This window comes from Gavialis gangeticus, unplaced genomic scaffold (genome assembly GCF_001723915.1).
Source record: "Gavialis gangeticus isolate Ggan-Ray unplaced genomic scaffold, GavGan_comp1, whole genome shotgun sequence".
NCBI classification, from domain to species: Eukaryota; Metazoa; Chordata; order Crocodylia; family Gavialidae; genus Gavialis; species Gavialis gangeticus.
The window spans coordinates 153,058,044-153,084,148 of record NW_017729032.1 but is presented as its reverse complement, the minus strand read 5'-3'; the positions used below and the strand labels follow the sequence as shown (position 1 = coordinate 153,084,148).

At 43.1% G+C, this 26,105-nt stretch overlaps 1 protein-coding gene across 2 annotated transcripts in view; it reads right to left on the bottom strand.

Moving 5' to 3' along the window:
• MGAT4A (mannosyl (alpha-1,3-)-glycoprotein beta-1,4-N-acetylglucosaminyltransferase, isozyme A) overlaps window positions 1-26,105 on the bottom strand; it is a 171,243-nt gene that overhangs the window by 25,116 nt on the left and 120,022 nt on the right. For both annotated transcript variants that reach the window (XM_019525222.1, XM_019525223.1), the window contains exons 6-9: window positions 14,201-14,247; window positions 13,400-13,513; window positions 12,730-12,805; window positions 11,226-11,340 (exon numbers count right to left, since the gene is read on the bottom strand). In XM_019525222.1, coding sequence (XP_019380767.1) covers window positions 11,226-11,340; window positions 12,730-12,805; window positions 13,400-13,513; window positions 14,201-14,247 — 352 coding nt within the window. The remainder of the gene's footprint in view (window positions 1-11,225; window positions 11,341-12,729; window positions 12,806-13,399; window positions 13,514-14,200; window positions 14,248-26,105) is intronic.

Sequence of the window (26,105 nt, the reverse complement as noted above, 5' to 3'; positions counted from 1 at the left end):
AGCAAGCTTGCTCCCCTTGCTCCTGGGAGGCGGTGGTGCAGGGCAGTGCATGGCAGCAGTTGATGCATGCAAGCTTCCCCCCACCCCATGCTGCTGCCACTCTGTGAACAAAGCAGGGCAGGATGCAGAGCGGCGGCAGCACAGGGTGGTGGCGGCAGCGGCCACGTGCAAGCTTGCCCTCCGACTCCCTTATGTCCAGCTCTGCTTCGTCTCCATAGCAGCAGCAGTGCAGGGTGGTGGGTGGCAGCAGTGGCCACCTCATGCAAGCTTCCCCCACATCTGGGAAAGCTTGCACACAACCGCTTGTCACCACAACCCATTGCCCCACACTGCCGCTGCTACAGGGACAAAGTGGGGCTGCACATGGAGCAGCAGCAATGCAGGGTGGTGAGTGATGGCGAGCAAGCTTCCCCCCCTTCCCTGGGAGGTGCAAGGCCAGATGTGGAGTTGGAGGGGGAGGGACGAGGCACAGAGTGGGGGTGGGGTGGTGGCACTGGGTGATAGATGGTGGTGCTCTGCACCCCCCCATCATTCTTGATGGGCAATTTGTTAGTTTTAAATAAGAATCCATGATATCAAAACCATTCTTTCTGAGTTCTTTGCAACAGAAGAATCGCTCTATTTATTTTCTGTAGTAAAAAAAGCAAATGAGAGCAAAGAGCTAGTATTTTCTGAAGTGATGTCTACAGTATAAACAGGTTAAGGACTGCTGCCCTACAGAATATTTACAAGAGGTGGAGGAGCAACTAGAACATAACAATTCCTCAAAACAGAGCAACCAAGACAATGGGCTAATGTGGAGTGTCTTGAGTCTAAAAAAGTTGAGAACCACTTATCTAGACTGTGCTCACTTATGGTGTAAGCTTTTTTTAACCATGCTTGCATCCACAGGTGGAGCTTTCAGTAGAATTTCATATAAGTGCAAGATTTCAAGTAGACCCACAAGACAAAGATAAAGTCTTATCATAGGTCAGGGATTCAGATTGTGGAAGAAATCAAACTTCGCATTGTGTTTGGTATTAGAATTCACAGACCCAGTCTGAGTTTATTGGCACTTATACAAACAATTGCAGGGAGGATTCTAAACAGAACTCCTCCTCTCTACAAGTTAAGATACCTTTTTATACCTCAAACTGTGAAAACAGACATGATTAAAACAAAGCAACCTTGAGTGTCAAGGAAAAGGTAGATTATTCGGTTGTTACACATAAAAGTTGCTTGCTCAGCAACATATTTTGTTTTGAGAACTGTTATCACCTTGCTGATTTTTAGGAAAGAAAGAAACATTTGTTCCCAAAGAACTGTAAAAGTCATAATAAAGCAGAAGGGTTTTTCTTATCTTAGAATATTCTTAAACATACAGCATCAGCATCTTTTTCAATTTTTTTTCTTCACTCTTTTCTTTAGTCAAGTTAGAGTCCCGGATAAATCTATTTCAACAAGATGAAATGGATTGATCAGAGTGGACCTGATTATAAGCTTTCAAAAGATAAGTACAGCAAAAGCTCCATTAACCAGGACCTTACAAGCCAGCATGTTCTATTAACCAGCATGCTGGCTTGTAAGGTAAAGTGAAATCGGTAGTACCGACTGTGGCACTTCCAGTTTCTCTGAGCCCCCATGGCCTGGGGCAAAGCAGCCTCCGCTGCTGAGCCCCTATGGCCCAGGGCATAACAGGCTGCACAGGGCCCACCTCCCTGTTCCTCAGGGCCCGCGGGAGGGTCGGCGATACCACGGGAGGGGCAGCGACACCCTGGATGTGGCGGAAGAGGCGGCGGCCAGAACAGGCAAAGGCACCTGTTCAGGCCTCTCAATTAACCAGCATATTTTGTTATCCAGCATCCCCCTTCCCCATGGGTGCTAGATAACAAAGCTTTTACTGTAGATTTGTTCTGTCCTAAAGTGCAATTACCCAGATAAATTGTATATTCTAGGCTGGTGTTAAAATTAGCTTTTATGCTTTATTGTTAGACTTAAAATGAGAAAAAGATGAAGGAACAAGTTTCCTTTGACCAGCCAGTCATCTAGATCTAGCAATGCTGCTTTGCCTTGATGACAAAGCATTTATTTATTTATTTCAGGGCATGTCTACACATACAATTCATGTGACTGAATAAACACTGGCATAATTTGAACCAGAGTAAACTAATCCCAACATCACTGTCTACATACGCGTTTAAGCACAGTAATTTACTCTGCTGTCAGATAGTACCCATGTCTGATGGGACTATCCTATGCTGGAGTAAATTAATCTACTGTGGGGCACATGTAGATGCTGATACTTCACTGCAGTAAAATGCACATGTAGACACACTCTCAATGTATATGCCACCCTTCCCAACAAAGGCTCAGGGTTGCTTACAAGAAGAGAACAGAATAATTTCATAGAATCATAGAAAAAAAAAGCTGGAAGGGACCTCAGGGAGGGTGGACTAAGTGACCTCCAGCTCAAGGAAGGATCATCCCTATCTAAACGATTTCATATAAATGCTTGTCTAACCTATTCTTAAACCTACATAAAACAACCATCTCACACAACTACAAGATATATTGGCCAAAGCCACTAACCTACCACATTTAAAACTGGGGAATGAGGGCTGTCAGTGCCTAGCTGCAGCAAGGTTTTTTAAAAGACACTCAAGAAATCCAAAGAGGATGGCCATGCCCCTGGCTACAGAGGAAGGCAAAAAAAACCCCACCGTACATGCATCAGACCACAAGGTATAATTTGTTCCTAATCCCAAATGTGGCAACAGGTCTGACCCTGATGGAAGGGGCAAGACCCTCTAACCAGGAGCCTCCAGGTTTTAGTCCTAGCAGAAACACTGATGTACCCCAGTCAAAATTCCCAGCCTTGGCTACAGCCAACATTCAATGTTTCTGAAGAAGGCAAAAAAACAAAATCCCTGCCAGAAACGTGGGAAAAAAAATTGATTTTGATTTTTCTGATTTTTCCTAGAAATATGAGAAAAATCAAAACACCCTCTATTCTGCTCTGTAGCCTAGGGGTCATGCTTGCTATCCCACACATCACAGCATCTAACTGGACAGCCAGAACTCCCTTTTCTGTATCCACTCCATAAGTTTATTTCAGGAGCGTTTGTCTTCTTTCATAGCTAACCCAGCTGTGGAGCTCTCCTTTATTCTTCTGCTGTTGAGCATGGTCCTCTCTGGTATCCCCCTGCTCTGTGCTGCAGAGATCCTCTCATGATCTCCTAGTAATTCATGTGTAGGTGGTTCCTTGGCTTACATATGTTATTCTTTACAGCATACTCCAGACATAGCTACTCCTAGATCATTCCCTGTCCAATGGTTACCCAACTTCTTTGAAAACTTCTAGTAATGGAGATTCTGTACCATCCCCATGCAGTCTGTTTCATTGCCTCATTGTCCTAAGTGAAGTTTTTCCTGATATCCAATACTTAGCCATTGATATGTTCCCTACTTTCTCTATTGCCCACCCTTTATTTCAAATTCCTCCATACTTTGAGTCTGCAATAGGGAAGGAACTGGTGTGGCAACTGGTCCTGCACTCCCCTCTATACCTTCAGTATAAGTATAGCCAGCATGACCAAGTGGGCATGACTGCAAATAATTCTTTGGTCTTAAGTGCATGGAGCATATTCACAATTGATGTGTGTCCTACTTTCTGCAGCAATACTTTCTGTGGGGCCTGGGGCAGATGAGAAAGAAATACAAGTGGGTGTCTTTAGCATTCTGATGGCTCTTCACTCCAAATCTCCACACAAGTTCACTCAGAAGTATCATATATATGCTGAACAGGAGGGGCAACAAGATGGGCCCCTGGAAGACCCCAGTGGAAAGATCTCAAGATCACAAGCACTCACCCATCACCATCCTCTGAATCTTCTCTACTAAGAAAGAATGGAATCAATTTAGATTGGTCCTGCAGATACCCACCAGGTTGTGCACATGCTTTATCAGCACCTCAGTCAGCTGTATCAAAGGTTGATGATCTACCAAAACTGATTCATAGACATTAGGGCTGGAAGGGACCTTGGAAGATCATCGAGTCCAGCCCCTCGCCCAAAGGGTAGGAAGTCAGCTGGGTATCATAGGATCCCAGCAAGACAAGCATCCAATTTGCTCTTGAAGGTGTTCAATGTAGGTGCTTGAACCACCTTCAATGGCAGGCTGTTCCAGACCTTGGGGGCTCGGACAGTAAAGAAATTCTTCCTTATGTCCAGCCTGAAATGGTCTTGTAGTAGTTTATGACCGTTTAACCTTGTCATCCCTTGGGGTGCTCTGGTGAACAAACGTTCCCTCAGATACTGGTGGTGACCGCGATAAACTTATAGGTGGCCATCATATCACTCCTGAGTCTGCGCTTTTCCAAGCTAAAGAGCCCCATGGCTCTCAGCCTGTCGTCGTAAGGTCTATTTTCCTGACCTCTGATCATGCACGTGGCTCTTCTCTGATATAAATACTCTCAAATGATGTGAAGAAGCTGAAAGACAACACCCTGCATGGATAATGGGATTTCTCAAGAAATCTTGTGTGAAAATCATATGTGAAGAAATCATATGTGAAAATGCTGCACGATCTCATTGTCACAAACCCCTATTGGACCACAAGAAAAGTTTAACACCAGGAGAGGATGTTCTCTCCAACAGGGTAAGTTAATTTGTTGCATCATAATAATGAAAAAGGGCATTGATGGTAGAAGGTTATGAACATTGTTCTCTGCCTCCGTTGAGTTGATTGAGTTTTGCTAACCTTCTTGTTGAAAGTACACCTTGTCCATCTTCTTCCCAAAAAGAATGTTTCTTTCAAATTGAAGGTCCTCCATGCCCTGCACCTTTTGTAGCATACTTAATTGTTATATCCAGGGTTATTTCAAAAGATATATATAGTATTGGCTACAACTAAAGACTTTGTGGTGGGGGTCTTCGTTAACAACTTGTACTTCTTTACAAATTGCCATGAACTGTTCCTTACTCTCCTAAAGCTGCTTTATCAGTGAATTATACTGATTACAATTAACAAAATTACATTTCACTATCAGCACTTGAAATGCAATACTGAAATTACTGATGAGACGTCATTCCTCCACCCACCAACTGTTTAACCGTTTTATTGAAAGGTGGTTATTTTAACATTTTATTTCTTTTTTTGGCCACTTTGATATGCAACAAATTTGGGACAGGATGAAAATACAAATATTCTGTTCCTCTAGGTGGAACATAATATTTTTTCCTATTTCCTCTTAAGTAGGAAAAACAGCAACCAGCATCTGTCAACATTGTCTTGGCATGTTTTGTTAGCTTCATTAAAAGGAAACTTTACTTATTATATATAGATCTGTGGAGAACGTCCAGCAACTTCAGGAAATTTCCCAATACAGCCACTTACATGGAAATGAGGGAAGACCTCACTGACACATATATGAAGCATGTATCTAGAGCAGAGGTCAGAAACCTATGGCCCATGGGTTGGTTTTGTCCCTTGAAGTCATCTGATCTAGCCCATGGAGGTGAGGCTTTGTGGCATTCAGTGGTCACAGATTCATAGAAAATTAGAGTTGGAAGGGACCTCAGAAAGTCATCTAGTCCAACCCTCTGCATAAAGTAGGACTGACCCTAACTATACCTTCCCAGGTAAGGCTTTGTCTACCCAGGTCTTAAAACCTCCAACAGTAGAGATTCTACAACCTCTCTGGATAATCAGTGCTTTACTACCCTCCTAGGAGAAAGTTCTTCCTAATATCAAACCTAAACTTTCCTTGCTGCAACTTGAGACCATTGCACCTTGTCCTGTCTTCAGCCACCACTGAGAATTATCTAGCTCCATCCTGTTTGGAACCCTGCTTAGGTAGTTAAAGGCTCCTATTACATCCCTCCTCAGTCTTACCTTCTCCAGACTAAATAAGCCCAATTCCCTCATCCTTTTCTCAGAAGTCACGTGTCCCAATTCCATAACCATATCCGCTGCCCTCTGCTGGACTCTCTCCAATCTGTCTACATCCTTTCTGTAGTGGGGGCTCCCCCAAACTGGACACAGAACTCCAGATGTGTCATCACCAGTGCTGAATAGAGGGGAATAATCACTTCCCTCAATCTGCTGGCAACATTCCTACCAATGCAGCCCAGTATGCTGTTAGCCTTCTTCACAACAAGGACACACTGCTGGCTTATATTTAGCTTATTGTCCACTTTAACCCCCAGGTCCTTTTCTGCAGAGCTGCTACCCAGCCTGTACCAGTGCATGGGATTGTTCCATCCTAAGTGCAGAACTTTGCATTTGTCTTTATTGAACCTCATGAGATTTCTTTGGTCCAATCCTCCAATTTGTTGGGGTCTCTCTGAATTCTAGGCCTACCCACCAGTATATGTACTACTCTCCCTAGCTTGGTGTCACCTTCAAACTTGCTGAGGGTGTGCTCCATGCCAACTTCCAGGTTACTGATGTAGATACTGAACAAAACTTGCCTCAGTACCAACCCCTGGGGCATTCCACTTGATACCAGCTGCCAACTAGACATCAAGATATTGACTACTACCCTCTGAGCTCATGTTCCAGCCAGTTTTCTATGCACCTTACAGACCATTCATCCAATCTGTACTTTTTTAGTTTGCTTGCGAGAATTTTGTGGGAGACTGTAACAAAAGCCTTGCTAAAAAGTCAAGGTATATCATGTCCGCTGCTCTTCCCATATCCACAGAACCAATCATCTCATCATAGAAGGCAAGCAGATTGGTCAGGCATGACTTGTCCTTGGTGAATCCCTGCCGACTGTTCCTAATCATCTTCTCTCCCACCTTCAAGTGCTTAAAATGTTTCTTTAAGGACCTGCTCCATGATTTTTCCAGGGACTGAGGTGAAGCTGACTGGTCTATAGTTTCCTGGATCCTCCTTCTTCCCTTTCTTAACGATGGGCACTATATTTTCCCTTTTCAAGGGACCTCTCCCAATGGCCACAAGTTTTCAAAGATGACAACCAGTGGCTCTGCAATCACATCAGCCAACTCCTGTAGCACCCGTGGATGCATCATCCTCCCACCCGACCCCCCTCACACTGGGGGGCTTTGGTGCCTATCACTTTCATTGTGCTATTGCAAGAAGCAGCAGCAGCAATGGCTGGGTCCTACTGTCTGCCTTTGACCTCAAACCGGAAATTCTGGCCCATAGCCTGAAAAGGCTGCCAACTGCTGATCTGGAGAAATCTGAGAAACAGCTGTGGACCAAGAAACTGTTCCGGACCAAGGTGTGCCAAATGAAACTTGGGAGAAAAAACTAATGATGCACTCCCGTAACTTTATGAAGATAATAAATAGACTATCTGACTCTTAAGAAGTTAGGGATGTAAGGGTAGATAGAAGTTAACCAGACAGAATCAGAGAACCTGACAACTTAAAAGCATTCTGAAGATCATTTTTCTTTCCTTTCTTATTTAATACGGAATTTAGTCCCTCTCTGGATCTTATGTTTGTTGTGGGATATATGTGAGTATCCTGCAACAAATGGTAACATGCTAGATAACTTTTTCTCCAGAGATAAAAATGGTTGATCTGCCACAAAATAGCATATCCAGGACAAAAGTTGCTGGGACAAATCCAAGAGAGGTGGTGCAGGCTCCTACCCTGGGGGTTTTTAAGAGGAGATTAGATGAACACCTTGCTGGGGTCATTTGACCCCAGTACTCTTTCCCGCCATGGCAGGGGGTCGGACTAGATGAATTGCTCAGGTCCCTTGCGACCCTAGAAACTATGAAACTATGAAATTTAATGTCTGGTCAGGTCTTAGGCTCTCTTGCCACTATCCCACAGTAGCCTTCTCTCTCTCCAAGGAGGAGGGAAGGAGGGCAGGAAGCCTGCAGCCTGCCCTGTTCCTCTTGTAGCCTTAACTTAAATAAAATCTTCATTCTGTCTCTGGCCACTTCAGATCTGGTAGATGGTCCAGAACAGCATAGAGGGGCTTGAAAAATCCAGATCAGGCCACTAGAGGTAGTCTTGAGAACAGAAAGAGCCAGGTCCCTTGACAAGAACTATGGAAGCTTTCTTTAGAAAGCCTCCTTGCAAAGTCTGCAAACCTCCTTGCAAAGGTGTTATATGAAGGGCAGGGCTGCAACACAAAGCTTCACTCAGACTTGAGTAGCACTGCAGCTTGTGGAGATGAGGAGACAGAGAGAGGCACTTTGGACTGTCCCTGCTACACAAGGGACTGCCAAGCAGCTCAAGATTTCCCAGTAAAGGTGGCTGAAAGCCAGTAGAGGATCTCCATGTTCTAGGCTGGTTCTTTTCCAATTCTCTCCATTACCCATTTGGGGTCACAAAACTCCAGAGATATTTCAGTTGAATGTATCCTTGACTGGCCCAAGATTAGTAGATAAACTGGTTCTTGTTTTTCTTGAAGACTAGGACATTTCTGCCTCTCATTTAGAGAGATTACTGTCTCCTGTGTCTTTCGTTGGTTGGGTCCGCTCTCTCACTGTCAAATTACAGAATTACCACTCTCTTTCTTTGTATATGGAAGAGGGTTTATGGTTTCAAAAAAACAGACCCCAGTCTGCTGGTTGTACAGCATGTGAAGGCACCAGCTCCCCACTTTTCATGGAAAGGAGGAATATATTTAGTGCTAAGTTGATTATAGGAAAATGCGGATCCTTCAAATATTGGTAAAATTCTAAATTCAGCCATGAATTCAACAGTCCGATATTACATATACTTAGGGTTACCATACTTCTGGGTTTTCCCAGGCATGTCTTCTTTTTGAGCCCTCTAATCTCCATCCAGGCAGGTTTTTTTAATTCTGATAAAATGTCTGGGTTTTTCCTTTGCTCTGCTGGTGGGAGCAGAGGGAGGGCAATCAGAGGCAGCAGGGAGCACAGACATACTTGCCTACAACTCCAGAGGCACGTGCAGACCCACATGGTGCTCCCTTCTGCCTCCCATCACCCTTCCCCTGCTCCCATCCCCAGGGCAAAGTCTAAACCCAGATATATGATCGAGGCATGGGGGGGAGGGGAAAGTGGCGAGGAGAGGGAGCAGGGGCTGGGGCTGCACCAGGGCAGGAGGGGTGGGGTTGCCTGTTCTCCAGCAGGGGCAAGAGGTGGAGGGGCCTTTAAAGGCAGCAGGGAAACCTGTGGCCAGGCCAGCAGCACAGGGGCTGGTGCCTGTGCTTGCAGGGGCTGAGCGGCCAGGAGATTCTGGGATGGCAGAGGGAAGGGGACTGGGGCCAAGCTGCTTGGCATGGCACAGCAGCTCTGTCCGAGGGCAGGGGGCACCACAAGCCTCCCCTCCTCTTCCCTCCAGCCCACACTGGGGCCAGATACAGTCTGCCGCTGCCTGCATGGATCAGAACCACCATGCTCTGGCCTGGTCAGGACCCTCTGGCAGAGCTGGGGGAGCAGGGAACTGTGGGTCAGAGAAGTGAGGGGCACTGACAGGGCTGGGGAGGGCTGTGGCTTGGGAATGTGGGGCACCAGGGTGGAAGCAGGGGACTGTGGGTTGGAAGTGTGGGTCAATGGCAGTGCCAGGGGGTTGTGGGTCTGGAGTGAGGGGCACCATCATGACCCAGGGGGGCAGGGTACTGCGGTTTGGCAGTGAGGGACAGTGACAGTGCTGGGATCAGTAGGTTGGGAGTGAGGGGCAGCAGCAGGACTGGTAGGGGCTGTGGCTTGCCAGTGAAGGGCAACAGAATGGGCAGGGGCAGAGCACTGGCATGCCACTACCCCCCACCGTCATATTCCCCCTGCCCCCACGTGACAGGTGTCCTCTTTTTTGGACCTGGAAATATGGTAACCCTACATATACTTTTCCCACCATTATCATGCAATGAACTTCTCCTCAAAAACATGTATGTAGAACAAAATGCTGGGTCTTAAATTTGTAAGAATAGAAGAGAATGAAGGAACCAAAGATAATGTTCCATCAGTCACATTTCACATTGTTCTCCTTGTTTAGGGCTCAATCTATGATCTTTATAATCACGATCAATCCAAATCAATTTTCAGTTTTGTATTTGTGCAGTTCTAAATTCAGCATTCTTTTAGATTGAGCGAGGCTGTGACAACAGCATCAGCTTTCACTGTTAAACCATTTTAGAAACTCCTTCAATTGTTTTTCTATAAGTTTAGTGTCTTTAGTTAAGCCTATCATTGTAAAAGAACAAATAGCCCTAAACTTATTTTCACAGTAAGGTGCTGGTTAACCCAGGACTCTACACCCAGCGATAGCTTCCCTTAATACTGCTGCCATTACTCCACTCACCGAAAATTACACCTAAGCCTCCATTCTCAGAAATGGTTGTCACATTACTGCTCCAGATGATAGCATATGGGAGAAGATAGAAATACTTTGCAAAATAAACTTGTTTACAGTTACTCACTCTTGGAGACTTATAAAAGCTCCAAGGAACAAATAGCATTAGGCTGCATTAATTTTTTGGTTTGCATGTTAAATGCAATGTTATTTTTGTTTGGCCTATATGGATATATAATTAGAAATAAAATAGTACGCAATATTTACAATTGAATTCTCATATTTTGTAAAGTAATGCAAAGTTCAGAAATTTCAATCATTTTCTATAAATGATTCTGGTCTCAACCAAATGCAATAACTGAAATGCATAGTTATCACATGCATGCAATTATCAAAAAGTATAAAGAAGTACAAGAAGGTAGTTTTGAGGTCATACCACTGTTAAAGATTCCATCAAAGGCAAGAAAGAGTGGCACCTTATAGACTACCTTGCTCAAAGGATTAACAAATCAACTAATTCTCTGAATTAGAATCAACTAAACAAGTAATTCTCTGAATTAGTCTATAAGGCCTCTGGCATTTAAGATGCAACTAACCAGTTAATCAGGTCTTAAGTAGCAACCCGGGGAAAGGTTCATGCAATTAATGGTGCAATAAAACGGAACAAACCACGAAGTTATTACACAAAATATGTGTAACAACTTTGTGGCTGGTTCCCATTGCACCTTTAACTGAATGTCTGCCAGGGGTCAAAGGTGGCACTCTGCCCTGCTTTCAGCATGATTTTAGACTAACACTGTAAGCTATTAACATAAGAAGTGTTATAGTGGGTCAAGACCAATGGTACATCTAGCCCAGTATCCTGTTTCCAACAGTGGCAGAAGTGGATGCTAGACAGGGAGGACATTGATCCAGAAAACTCAAGAGTGAAACTACCTCTCTCTGCTCAGAGATTCTAGAGTTGAACTTATTCTTTACAAACTAACATACTAGATATTTTCTTACCAATGAAACCCAGCTGAGAAAATTCTAGAATCATCCAATCTTCAGAAGCAAGCTGAAGTGCAAAATTTTTTATTGTGCTGAAATAATTTTGCTTGACAACAATGTCATCTTCAAGCTATGGGAAAGAAACACTTGTATTACTACAAAGCAAGAACAGCAAAGCAAAAAGAAATATATACATATCTATAAATATCTATATATCTATATATATATATGCAAAAGTTTATATTTCTATCGTTCATCTATTCATAGGTGTTAAGTGGAATCACCACCATTATACATATTTGGGGTTAACAGGAATTAATATTGCAGAAGGATTATCATGTTCTACTTACTTGAGGAAAATTAATCTAAAACTTTTTACAATAAAACTTCAGGAATATTCCAACCATTCTGAAACAAAAAAAGGGAAGAAAAACCAGACCAGGAGGAAAAGCAAACCAGCTTTTCTTAAACTTCTTTTATAAATGTATACCATATTTTTTCAAATTCAAGACAACCCCCAAGTAATTAGATACTATGGATGAAAATGTTACACATTTTTTTATACTTTCCAATACACAGAATATAATTTTTGGAGGATCATCTTGAATTCATCCCCCCCAGCACCACTGCAGTGGGGAAAGAAGTGGCAGAAGGCCAGCAGCAGTGGGGGGGGGAGACAGTGAGGGGGCTTGACCCTTGCCCCCTACTGTCTACCCTCACCAATAAAAGATATCAGCAAAAAGCCCTTGCTTCTCAGTAATAGTGAGGGAATTTTTAACTATTTCTCCAAGCTCTCCTTTCTTCATAAGTCTATTGCCCGGACAGAATGTGCCCAGGATTGTAGCTCTCATGAATGTTCTTTTTATCTCATCACTTATTTATAAGCCTATAACTAAATGAAATACAAGTTTATAGAAAGAGTTTAATTTGATTGCACAGTTTGCTTCATTTTGCACAAAAACAGAAATTGCATGTGATAAAATTGAGAGAACATAACAGATAAGGTTATATATTCTATGAATGGCCTGCCCAATGTTATAATATATGATGACCTCTAAATATATATGAAAAGAGGAAAAAACAGGTGAATTAAGTAATATGATGAAATCTCAACACTGATATTTTTATTTTTCTTCATTTAATTACTGTCATTAATAAAATTAAAAACTAGCACTCTTGCATTTTGATGTTTTTCAAAGGCATTTGGAACACCTCAAACAGCATGTCTGCCCAAAGCATTATTTTAATTTTGCCTCCCTGCATATAGATTACAAAAATCACATTCTTTGATCAGGTGTTTTTGGTACATCAGAAGGGAGCAAGTGCTGGAAACACCCAAAGCATCAGATATTGCTTGAAAAAAATGTGTTGTAACAATCACAATTGCAACTCCCCCCCTCCAAAATATATAATAATGTTATAGCTATTCTATTTAAGGGTTTTTTTGATGTGCTCATCACCATAGTGTCTGAGGCTACTTTGAATATTTTGCTTGATACATCAAAGAAAAGTAATTTACCTGAATATAATAGATGCCCTTTTTCTGGGCATACATCATAAGAAAGCAGTAGTCTAAGTTTTGCTTTGTTCGCCACCTGAAATGAAATGATAAAAAATGAAGGAATTATTAAATAAAATGAATATCTGTATACAATATGTAATTAATTGTTTTCCAAAAGGTTGCATATTATTTGAACATTAGGCAATTGTAGTTGGCTTGATTCCCACAGGAAATCCTCCATCTGAAGTGGGACAAAACTTCCCCTGTGTGTTGCAACACAGAAAGAGGACTGGCTTAATTTTAATCTGATCTCCTGAAGCTATCTGAGGTTTACTAAAATATATTGGATATTTCAGATGGTTACTAAACAATGCTACCCGTGTTTCAGATAATGTTTATTCTTGAAAGCATGTAATATAGCATGTACTAGTTGCTATATTGAAGTGTCTTCTTCCAAGGGTCTTCCTAAATTAAATCCAATAAAACTTAATATTCAAGCTCTGATCATGCTAAGCAAACCATGCAGGCAAGGCTCCACCTAAATGCATGGGTCACGTTGTTCAGTTCTCTTTGCATGATGGGGGGAGCCTTAATCTCTGTATAGTTTCAAGAATACAAGGAAGAAAAAAGTTTCAAGAACTTATACCCAAACACATAAAGAAGAAAGCTCTGAGAGAAACATTCTTACCTGACTCTCTCTTTTGAATCTCCAAATGTCTCTTTTAAGTTTGTCAAGTCAGGATAATAAGCTGCAGGAGGGGATATTACTTCCACCAAGCCAGAATTGATTTCTGTAGAAAATCTGCAATCAGAAAAGTCAACTGAGTCATTTAAAGTGCTGTGAAACTTTATTTATTTATTATTGGCTTAGCTACCAATGTCTGACATAATACATAGTTATAATCATTTGGAACAAATGCATAATGCTATTTTGACAATATGTTAGAATGAACTGGTTTTTCTACTTACTTTTAGAGTATGTATGCATAGTTTTTTATGTGAAAATAATATTCTTAATGTATGTTGACAGAATAATACAGTTCTACAGATTTTTTAAAATCAAAGAACGAAAGGAAATATGATACAAAAAACATTATTTCTTTAGTAAATTTCTAGAACAGGACATTCTCTTGCCCATAAAAATTATTTTAACTATGATGTAATTATATAACGTCAATTGTTCAAAGAGCTGAACTTTCCCTTCTACACTTCAGTTTGGATATATATACACAAATGTAACAGACAGTATGAATGCAGATGTCATGAAATCTGTTTATGTCAAGCCAACTCAATCCATTTATTTCATGCCAAATCCATTTAATCCCATTTACTGATTTACAGTTTAACCTGCTTAATTACTGCTGCTTAGTTTGTCTTCATGGGCTTATTATTTCAACCAAAACCATTAGAAAGGAAGCAGATAGCTAAAAATTTCCAATATATCACAGCTTTTCTTAGAAGAATAAAAAACAAGTACATCCCAACTTACTCTTTTTCCAGGCTTGCTACAACACCCTGGACATAATCAAGATCTGTCTGAAAAAAAGGGAAAAAGAAAAAGGAAAAAAAAATAAGAAGCAGTTTGGAAGCCAGCTGTTTCAATAGCTATCTTGAAGAGACTTGATTGATAACTCTTATCAAGGCATATAAATAATGCAGAAGGAATTGCAGACATGACTACAAAAAGCATATTTTTAGTGTGTGGTATAAGAATGGTTGGGCAAAATGACACATAAGAACCAGGCTAAAAGAATTAAAATAAGCAACCTTTAATTTTTTTAAACCTATCAAGGCACTTAGAAACTTGTAAAGCATTCCTACACAATGGAGAAACTTATTTTTTTATGTATATATTTTTTAAAAATAATACAATTTTGGCGTGGTATATCTCCACTCTATTAATGAAGTATAAATCATCTGGTATTTAGATTGCCAAATCTCTTCCACATTCTTTATATGAACTAAATATTGGGATTTAACTACTAAACTTATACATGCTTTCCTGAAATCAGGATGCTTTCCTGAATCAGGGCCTAAATCCTAAAAGAGGTAAGTTTCTCCTATTATGTTCTTAATGATATATTAAATAATTTCTATTTTTCAATGGATATAACATTCAATCTTTACCTTCTACAAAAGTAAACATCCACAGTGTTCTAAACCTAGCTTATTATATACCATGGTGGACAATTATTTCAGCTGGAGGGCTGCTTAGCAACTTCTGGTGAGCTGAGAGCCGCAAGGGCAGCCCTGCCTCTTGACAGGTGCCACATCCCCTGGTCACCATCCTGGGACTGGAAGTTCCACTCCTAACCCCTGACCCTTGCAAAAGTCCCTTCCCTTGCCCCCAGAAGTACTTTTGGGAGGGGGTTTGCTGTCTTGGAACTGGAAAAAAAAACAAATCATATACTAAAATTCAACATCTACTAGAACATATTTTAATTTTATTTCAAAAAATATTTTTGTCCCAATTTGTGTGTGTTTGCATAGTGAATATAAAGGTGATGGTGTAATAACTCAAAATAAAGTCTTACTCTTGAATATTGTGCATGGGTGGTGTGTGGGGGAGTGTGTGGGGAAGGGGCTGGTAAGGGGTTGTGGGCGTTTGTGGGTTGGTGGGGGGCTGGGTCTGTAGGGAAGTGTGGCAGTGTGGGTATGGTGGGGTATGCATGTGGGCTCCTTGCCACATGCCTCCCCCTTAGCATACAGCCCCTGCCATCGGTGGCAGTAGCAGCAGCAGCAGGCCCTCAGGAGGTTCATGGCCTGCAGCAAGCGGAGCCTCCCAGTGGTATGCCACTCCAGCTGAGTTCCAGGAGCTACACATGGCAGCAGGGAGCCAACCCAGCTCAATGGTTCGCGACTCCCCAGTGGAGTGCCACGAGCTGTGGGGAAGTTGTGTACTATTGGGTCAGGTCAGCTCCGTCTGTCCATGGGGCTCCCAGCACTCCAGCAGGGAGCCATACTGTGGAGGCATGGAGCCAGCCCAGCCCAATGGTGTGCAGCTCCTGTCTGCAGTGCCAGGAGCCCCATGTGCTGGCATGGAGGCAGTCAGGCCTACCCAGTGCCATGTGACTCCCAAATGCAGTGCCGAGAGCCCCACATGCTGGCACAGAGCCAGCTCAGCCTGATCATGCATGGTTCCCTGCAGCTCCTGGCTGGAGTGACAGGACTGTAGGGAGCCATGTGCTGGGAGCCCCATGGAAGTGAAGACACTGCTGGCCCCAGCTCAGCCTAGCAGCATGTGACCTCTGAAAACCCATGCATCCTGCTGACTTTCAGAGAGGCAGCCACGGGCTGGTAATAATTGTCTTTTGGAGGGGCCCCGCAGGCCAGATACAATGGCCTGGCCGGCTGGATCTTTGGGCTGTATTTTGCCTGCCCCTGTTATATAACCTATTTTTCTGTATATTCCTAGTCCTCCTGGAAAAGATTGGCCTTTAAATTTCAGGTAAATTAATTTTTATTACAACTGTTAATCTAATAATTTGGAGCACTGATTATCAACTTTCCAAGAAAATAATTTTTACCCTTTAACAAATTAAAGCAGATTTTAGTCATTCATCAGAATAATGTATACACTGATTCTTGTTGGTTGTATTTCAATAATGGAAACAAAGGGATAATTCATATTCTCCTTTTGATGTGTCCACAACTCAGATGTCCATTAATGTTCACTGAAAGGAGTAGCTTTAACGCTATTTGGTTAAATTTATTACCCTTTAATCTTCATCCACATTTCTATTCAGAAAATTTGTTTTAAAATAAAAGTACATTATCATGTCTAAGAACAGACAGTTTGAAATGCATGAGAACATATTTTCTCCTTAAATAGTTCTGGGAGAATACTTTAAAAATGTGAACAGGCTAAACAGGCTTGTAAGTCTAACTTACCAAGTTAACTCTTGTTTACTTGGTAAGGGCTGAAAATGCTCTTGGTTTTTTTCAGGACTAAAGTTTTAAAATACTGTTTAAGATCCTGGCATAAGTCCTTTAGGCCTTAATATGAATTCATTTTGTGTTAACAGCTTTTTATTTAAGAGCAGAACTGTTGTGCAAATTGTTTTTAATTTTTTAAAAGTATAGTGTAAGTGCATTACTGCCCAAGTCATTAGGTTAACTGATTCCAAAATTATAAAAAACAACAACGATAAAACTATTACAAGCTTTACTACTTATGAAAAGTTGAGGTTTTTGTGTCTAGAACACCCCAGGCCTGATGCCATCAAGTGACAAATTTCAGAAAAAGATGCCAGCAATCTTTGCAGACCCCGTTTCTGTATTCACATGATTTTCCTTACAAGACAGAAGACCCCTTAGAGCAGAGGTGAGATAATATAGCCCGCAGGCCAGATCTGGCCCTTGGAGGGACTTTGTCTGGCCTGTGGTGGGTCCCTCAGTTCCACCTGGCCCACATGCCATTTGGTCCATGGTGCATCCCACCCACCCCACCACGCAAGCAGGGCTGAAGCGGCTCCACAGCTGGATTGCATTTCTAAGCAACCCAGAGGTGGTGGTTTCTTCCAGCTGCTGCCACCACTGGCCCAGCCCCATGGTATTGGTGGGGACCTGCATGCACAGCCCTGACCCCGGCCAACCCTGTGCCCACTCCAGACTTGCGCCAGCCAGAGTGTGCCAGGTCCGGACCAGCTGGAACCTGCACACACAGCCCCAACCCTGCCCACCCCGTGCCTTCTCCAAACCACCTGTCCATGTTGGGCAGTGGCAGCAGCAGTGGCAGACAAGCAGAAGCTGCTGTTAGGCATGGGGGAAAGACAGCTGCCTCCCCCTCACTGGTGCTGGGTCCTTCTTGCTGCAGCTGCCTGGAGCCTCCCCTTGGGCTGCCCCGAGGTTCTTCTCCACTACCATCACCAGGCTACCCAGAAGGACAGCCGTGGTGCAGGCTCCAGATAGCTGCAGCAAGAAGGGCCCAGCAGTAGTGAGGGGGAGGCGGCCACTTTTCCCCCACACCTGGCAGCAGCTTCTGTCCAGCTGACACCACTGCTGCCACTGCTCAGCATAGGCAGAATGTCTAGAGTAGGCACAGGGTGGGATGGGGCCAAAGCTGTGCGTGCACATTCCAGCTGGTCCACAGCTGGTTTGCTCTAGCCGGGGTAAGTCCGGAGCAGATGTGCGATGGGCCATGGTCAGGCTGGAGTTATGCGCTCAGCTGCTGCTGGGTGCTGATGGCAGTGAGGAACCACAGGGCATGCGGGCTTCAGGCTGTTGCAGGGGCAAAAGGGAAGGTGCTGACTAGCCCACGACAGCTCTCCAGAACTGCCTATGTGGTCCACGGGCACAAATAATTGCCTACCCCTGCCTTAGAAAAATTAACCAGTCTGAAAATATCAGATTAACAAGGAAGCATGTTATAAAACTAAAATCCCGCACTGCAAATTGGGAGAAGTCAATCACTGTGATCCAGAGATTGCCTACATTTTTCCTTCCCAAGTGGTAAGAGTATGTTCTCTGTTTTTATAATTAGGCACATAGGCGGAGGGAGAAAAAAAACTGGGGGAGAGCTAAGTGCATGCATGTGCACCCCCCAGCAGGTAAGTCTGTGGGGAAAGGGATGAGGTGAAAGGAAATGGGCAGGGGGCAGGGAGTGGAGCTGGGGCTAGGGGTGGCAAAGGCCCTGCACAGCCGGAGTGGGGCAGGGGGTGGGACAGAGCCGCGGCTTGTCCAGGAGAGCATATGCTCCTGGATCTGCATGGGGCAGGGCAATGCTGGGAGCGGGGGTGGGGGAGCTCCAGCAAATTTTAGAGTAGCTGCAGCCCCTTCCCTCATAGTACCCCTCCCAGCATCACTGCTACCCACCCCAAGTGTAGCCCAGCCAAGGCCCTCACTCCAGGGAGAGCCTGAAGCAGCCCCAGCCCGCAGCGGCAGCTACACCCCCTGGCTGAGCCACTTGCAGCTCAATTCTGTGCCCCGCCCCACCCCAGCTGTGCAGTGCCTGCCTCTAGCCCCAGTCCCAGCCCCACTCCCTCATCATTGTGCGTGCACTTCTACTCACGTTCACAAAAGCATGTTACTCACTGAGTTTACACAGTGCATTTTCAGGATCACCTTTTTAACAAAAACTTGAAATAAATCAGTTTACTTTTGATGTTTTAAAAATTAAAAGTACTACGGGCATTTATACACATACCTTTTCATCCTGTGACATGCTGGAGATCCAGCATGTTGGAGCAGACTCGATTAATTGAGTCTGCTATGTACATGAGCTGATGCACACTATGCTGCATCGCATGCAGTTGTATAAGCAGTGAAATGCATGCTTATGTGCAGAAGATGGCAACAGTTCACTTTTGAACTAACACACCTTCACTGTGTTTAGTTCAAAAGTGCTCCACCACCATTTTCTCTGCGCTGACACGCATTTCACCACTTACACAACAACTGCATGAGCCACAGTGCCGCCAGCATGCATACAAATGTCCTAAATTTTGGAGAGCTGGACAGGCTTCTAGTATTATTTGAAATACCCTAATTTGACTTTAAAAAATGTTTTTATTTCTACATGATGACAGAAATTAAAGAAATTCTTAATGAGTACTATGTATAAGGATAGGGATAAAGAAACATGTTTTGTCTGCATTTTCAAAGCATTGGGACAGAGTGGTGTTTGATCTTTAATCAAAAAAAGTTTTGATCACACACATCACAAAATACTTCAAGAAAAAGGTGGAACCATTTTCCTAATATTATTGACCTGAACTTAATTTAGTCAGATTATAAAAATTAACTGTGAAACAAGTAACTGGATGAGAACGGCCTTGTGAACTGCCACATGCTTATCTTTTTCTGACAATCTTCTGCTAGGAAGCAGAGGTATTGGAAATTATATAAAATCTCCAAAAGCAATAAACCCACTCAAGTCAATGCAGTGCAATCCAATGCAATGGATATGAGCCTTGGGATCTGTCTCTCAGAAACTGATGATCCCTGTTTTCTTCTGTCACAAGCAAATCTGAAAAACTTTATTTGCTGAAAACCAGAAGAAATACCTTGTTCTTGGTGCACTTTGGTGTATTTGTAAGTGCTGAAGTTTTCTTTTCAGGTGACTGGCAATAACATTTTGTACTTACGAAAAACACCTAGGGAATGACCTCATAGCAAATGCAGAGATTCCAGAAATGTACCATTCTCCAGTTACAACTGAGGGAACCTTGATCTGTCTTTTTATATAAAACACTGTAGTTATATTATCAGTCATAACCTATACTATAAGGTCCTTGACTGAAGAGAGGAAAAATGTGCAGGCACAAAGATTGGCTCTCAACCCTAGAATAATTATATGGAGAGCTGATTCCTGACAAGACTAAAAACCTTCAGTTTGCACTCCAAGGGCGCATCCAAATGAGTGCAGTCATGCATTATGTGGCGCCGCAAACATGTTTGTGGCGCTACATACCTCACAGTTCAGTGTTCTCCACGCTGCAAGGGTGCGTTGCCCGAGCACGCACTGCACATTCCCCATCCCCCCATGGGTATTTTGACCCCCAGATATCCAGCACAGCACGTATTTGGGCAGTGAGCACTGCTGAAAAACGGAGCTGGGCCACCCAGAGCCATGCTCTGCTGCCAGCCAAGCTCCGTGTGGCAGAATCACCATGGTTGCTGCCCTGGGAGGCCCCCAGGACCCAAGGTAAGGCTGCTGGGGCCAGCACACTGCTCGCCCCAGCCTTCCCTACCATCCCTGGGGTAAGTTGCCATGCACTAAAGTGCACATGGCATGGGTATTCCCTGGGGACAAGTAGCTGTGGCGCAAGGTACGCCGCTGCTAGTTGTCCCCAGGGAACCAAACGTCCATGCATATCTGGACAGACCCTAGTTATGTTCCCTAACAAAGGCCACATCCATTCTTGACAAAAAAGACAGAAAAAAAAAGAGGCCTATTAAACACGTTTTTGGCCTCCTCCACCACCTGATTAAAGACAGGCAGAATGGTGGAATGTAAAAAAGCATGTCCAAGCAGCATTTGTTTGAACAATACCATAAGTACTCAATCAGCCTCACATTCATCACAGGTGAAGTGTGGCATGCTGACTCACAAAAATGTAAGAGACCACATGGTCCAGAAACCTTATGCACAATTTGACAGTTGTCTGTGGGTGAGCCTGTGCATTGCTGCATAACTCTAGAACAAGTTGAGTTACTAAAGAGGCAGCAAAACAGTTGTTCTGGAGTTGAGAATAGTCCCTGTTCTTTGTGTAGGGGATAGAATTAACCCATCCTTATTTTAGGCCAATCTGAACAATCAAATCTGAATCTGATGGATACTGTCCAAGACTTGCTGTCTGGACTGGCCATGTATTAACCAGTCATACAGATGCAGAAACACCAAGATGTCAAGGCTCCTGAACAAAGCCACTACAACAAATCTTAGACAGATACCAAAAAATAAAAAGGTAGTACTGTGTACCAGTAATGGAGGTCCACTATTAGAAACTTTAGATATTTTCTGTAGCTTAGATGCAACTCATTGTGAAAACAAACATCATGTAAATCAAGAGATAAACTGATAGAGCCCATCCTAAATGTACGCTGACATCCATGATGGGCTTCAGACCCTCTTTGTTCTTTGGAATTGACCTCCCCCCTCAAAAAAAATAAAATAAAATAAAATAAAAACCATGCCCCAGAGCTGCAGGGGAACTTTCTCTGTAGCTCTGAGATCTAAAAACTGACTATCTCCCGTAGTAGTAGTTTCATCAGTGTGGCACCTGAACAGGAATGTGAGGGTGGGCAATGTCTAGAATTGGATGGTGTATGTACAATGTATAGAACACAGCAAATGGTAGTAAAGGTGTTCTGTGGAAATGGTACAACCAATTCCCAACTCATTTAATTTTATTCTGGGAAATCTAAAATGACAAGCACTTTGCTACCAAGAAAATGTCTTAAGTTTTCTGCCTGGATGTTGACAAAGGCTAGTGGACAGACACTGTCAATATAGAAGACACCTTTCTTTAAAGTAATTTATGTCTTCCTCAAGCTATTGGGGTCTCTCTGTTGGCATGACGCCTGCCTGTGATATGGCCAGTGCCTATTTGGCTTTCTTTGAATAGTTGGAATGTGTTTCCAACGTTCTTAAGGTACCCCTGAGTATTTAAGTGAATGCAATGCATGACCAGTTTTCTTACTAACTAGAACAGGGGCAGAGAAAGTTCAGCCCATGGCAGACTCCATTTCCCAGCAGCCCCTACCTGTGTTGCTGTGGCCAGTTTCCATGGAGACCCCAGCAGTGGTGGAGCCACAACAGCATGGGGCCAGGGTTTCCATAGAGACCAGCCCCAGCAGTGCTGGCAGGGCGTGCGGCAGGACAGGGAGCTGCTCTGGGGCCAGGCTGGGATCTTGTAGAGGTGATAGCGTGGTCTGGAGGCAAGGCAGAACCGCAATCCACTGCCTGCACACTCCTGCCCAGAGCAGCTCCTCACCCAGCTGCATGCCTGCCAATGTTGCTGGGGCCAGTCTCCTTGGAAACCCTGGCCCTGTGGTGTCACGGCACTGCCACTTCTGGGAACTCCATGGAAACCAGCCACAGTAATGCAGGCAGGAGCTGCTGTGAAATGGAGTCTGGCCACTGGACAGATCCACCATTGTGCCCACCGCTGAGTGAGACTATACCCAACCTTCAAATGCTTTTTTTCTTCTGCAATGGTGGTCCATAACTGCACTCTGTAGTACTACAGATTTTCCAGAGGAAAACAGCTAAGAGGACATATACAGGTTTGACCATTGTCACAGACTTTAGAGCAGTGCTTGTGGCATCAAGAGCAATTTACAAGTATGTGCAACCTACCAGACACTTCAACCAACTTAACTTTATCCCTTGTCTTGTGGGGCAACTTCTCAGAAAATAACCCCCGTTATGGCACTTAATAGCAAGTGACCCACTCTCTCAGATATTGCCAAAGCAGCTGGATGTGCCATAGCAACTTAGCTAGATTTAACACATCTTCATTTATAAGTGCAGCTATCTGTGAAGGTATAGAAGTCTGCAATATGTCTATAGGCGTTTTTCTTGAACAAACTTATTGAGGTTGTCCACAGCAAAGGCTACTATCCTTATAAAGCCTTTAAGCTATTTAACAGTTGCACAGCATAGATGATGTAGAATCTGGCACAACAGCATCATTTGGTCATGCAGAACATGTGCGTACCAGAATCTGTTGACCTTCCTCCAACTGTCAGTTGGAACTGCAGTAATATGTGGTTGTACCATTTAAGGTAGGGGTGGCCAATATGTGGCATGTATGCCACAAGGGGTACAGGCAGCTCTGTGTGTAGTACATGGTAGACCAGAGGGGTACAGGCAACACAGTAGCGGACAGATCAGAGAGCAGAAAACAAGAGCAGCAAATCATGCAGGGAGCACAGGGCAGGGAGCAGAAAGCAGAGCAGCTGATCAGGTAGGGGAAGGAGATTGGAGTGGCTCTTGGGGAGCATGTGGGGATAATTTGTGCCTCATGTTCCAAAAACGTTGGCCCTCACTGATTTAAGGAGTTGGAATGTCCTGCTTAGGGATTTGAGTTGATGGTTCTTTCAGTCTTGACTGAGTAGCTATTAGGGTAAAATATACATAGGTTTGACATCTCTACCAAGTGATTTATGCCTATGAAACTGTGATCCACTCTAAAGTTCTTTCCTGTATAAGAAGAGATAAAAATCTAGATGGCATTGATCTGCATAGAGAAGCCTCCCTATTGCCCTCCAAATGAAGAAAAAGACTACTACTTAGGTATAGAAGTGAGAGAAGTCAGTAAGACATACTGTTTTGGGGAGGGAAGGATACAAATTTAATAAGTAAGTAAATGCATGCATACATACACAAAGGAGGTATAATTGGGAGCTTTATGAACAAGCAGTTAGAACAGCTTGCCCTTCACATCCGCAGTCGGAGACATAAGGCTGACTCAAGGATGAACTGTCTGCCTTAAGTGCATGGGATGGACTCGCACTAACAGTAAATATGTATGCAGACAAGCACCCAAAGAACAAATGAATGTTAAACTGTTGACTAATTTATTCTAATCAATGGTTTACAGTACAAATAAAATGATTTTGCTTAGCTGATATGTCTTCTGTTTGACTGAAAGCTGCCAGAAAGTCAGCTAATTGCTTGGGAACAATCTGAATACAACACAAAAATCTCATCAGTTTTGAATGTATGCTGATTACAATTAGTATCAGAGAAGTTAGAGAGCATTCACTGATTAATAAAACAGATAGACATAACAATTTGTGCTAGAAGCATCACTAGAGTAAATTTAAGATATATAATTTAGTTCACATTAGCGTATACTTATTTTAGCAAGAACGTTTGACTGAGACAATCCAGTTTGGACAGTCACCAAATACTTTTAATTTCTATAGTCAGACAGAACTCACTACTATTTTTCAAACAATTACATTAGTTATTGATATAATAAAACTACAACTGTAAGCCAGTTTCAAAATAATCTTTCTATATTAATTACACTTTCTGATGTAATATATAATACCATATATACTTAATTTAATTTAAAGTTCAGAATTTCTGCAATCCAAAACTTCCAGTATATTTAAAAGAAAATTCTTATAAAAGATATGATTATATAAATATTTCAAATGCCACAGAGTCAGCCGGTCATTATATAAACTAGTTATATAGAGAAATAGTACAGAGCTTCAATATAGAATAAAGATGGAATATAAAGATAAATAACTGCTAACTTTAAATTAGCTGAAGTGATAAGAAATAACATTGTTAGTCTTCATGATTAATGGGTAAGTTCTTAGACAAATATGGTTATATGAGAAATTAATACCAATTATATGAAATAAAATTGGTTTACCAAGTTAGAGCAAAAATACTGCAGATTAACTGCCATATAACTGCATAATTTTTGTTATATAATTCTAACATTTTCCTAAAGGTTCGTTAGCTATCAAGCATAATTCCCTGATACAGAGTATGAAGGTTTAATTTCATAAAATCACAGTACTGTGCAGTTATCTTTTAACAAAGTAAGTGAATATGCAGATTACTTTGTTTTAATTAGCAAATACAATCCATCTAATGTTATTGGTTCCTTTCCTTGGAATGTTCATTCTGTTTGCAAAAAGGCATTACCATTTATTCCCTCTTTGCCTGAAATAAACTAAAAAATGTACCAGAAAGAAACAAAGGTCTAAAACCGCTGAGAGGGATAGGGTTTTAAAAACCCCCACAAACCCCACTTTTTTTTTTTTTGCAAGCATACCTGACACAATGAGAACTTAGTGCTTTAGTAACAGCGTAATACAAGTGACAGGGTAATTCTGATATAATAAAAGGCTTAGTCTGTCTGTCCGTAACACTTTTGGGCAACTGTGCAAGTGCTGCCAAGAGGGCAGGCAGCGACTGACTGCATGGTTTAGGCTGTGTGGGGCCAAGTTTGAGTCAATGCCAGGGAAGTTTGTGGTGATGGTGAACACACCCCAGCAGCCCACCCAGCTAGGGTTCCCCATGCCTCCCTGCCTGAGGGAAAAGCGGGGGATCGCTGTAGTGGCGCCCCACTGACGCCTGGCCCTGCCGCCCCCCAGAACAGCCAGCAGGGAAGGGGAGGCGGTGGGCAGAGAGGAAGGGAGGTGGAGGCGGAGCGGCGGAGGTAGAGCAGGCCCGGACCTGAAGCGGCAGGAGGTGGGGGTGGAGCAGAGCTGGACCCGGGGCGGCAGGGGGACAAGGCCTGACAAGGCACTCCATCCCTGCCTGCCCCCCTGTCATTCTTGATGGGAAATTTGCTAGTATAAATAATAATACAGACTGATCATAACAAGCCAGAATGTTTTTGACACTACGGACTGCTATTTAAAATCTTTAGCTTTGTCTTGTGAATCACATGGCACCTTGGTTGAAAAATCACTCATCTCAGGTTACACAGGATGTCTGTGGCATAGCTAGGAATTGAACTCAGACCCCTGTTCCTAACCTTTAGAGACCTTCCCCAACCCAGGAAAATGAAGCAGAAAATAAAAAGATGAAACTTTTATATTTTATGGTTTAAAATGCAGAGAAAAAAATATTAGCAAACACTAATTTTAGCAATTGTAATATGACAAAGGAAAAACTTCATGTAAAAGCTTTTACCTGGGGAAGAACAATCAGCAGCATACCTACAGGCTGGGGAACTCCCTTCTCGTCAGTGCAGAGGCAGAAAAGGATCTTGGAGTCATCATCGATGCCAAGATGAACATGGGCCGGCAGTGTGGGGATGCAGTCAGGAAGGCCAACCGTACTTTGTCATGCATCCACAGATGCATCTCAAGCAGGTCCAAGGAGGTGATCCTCCCCCTCTATGCGACACTGGTCAGGCCGCAGCTGGAGTACTGCGTCCAGTTCTGGGCGCTGCACTTCAAGAGGGATGTGGACA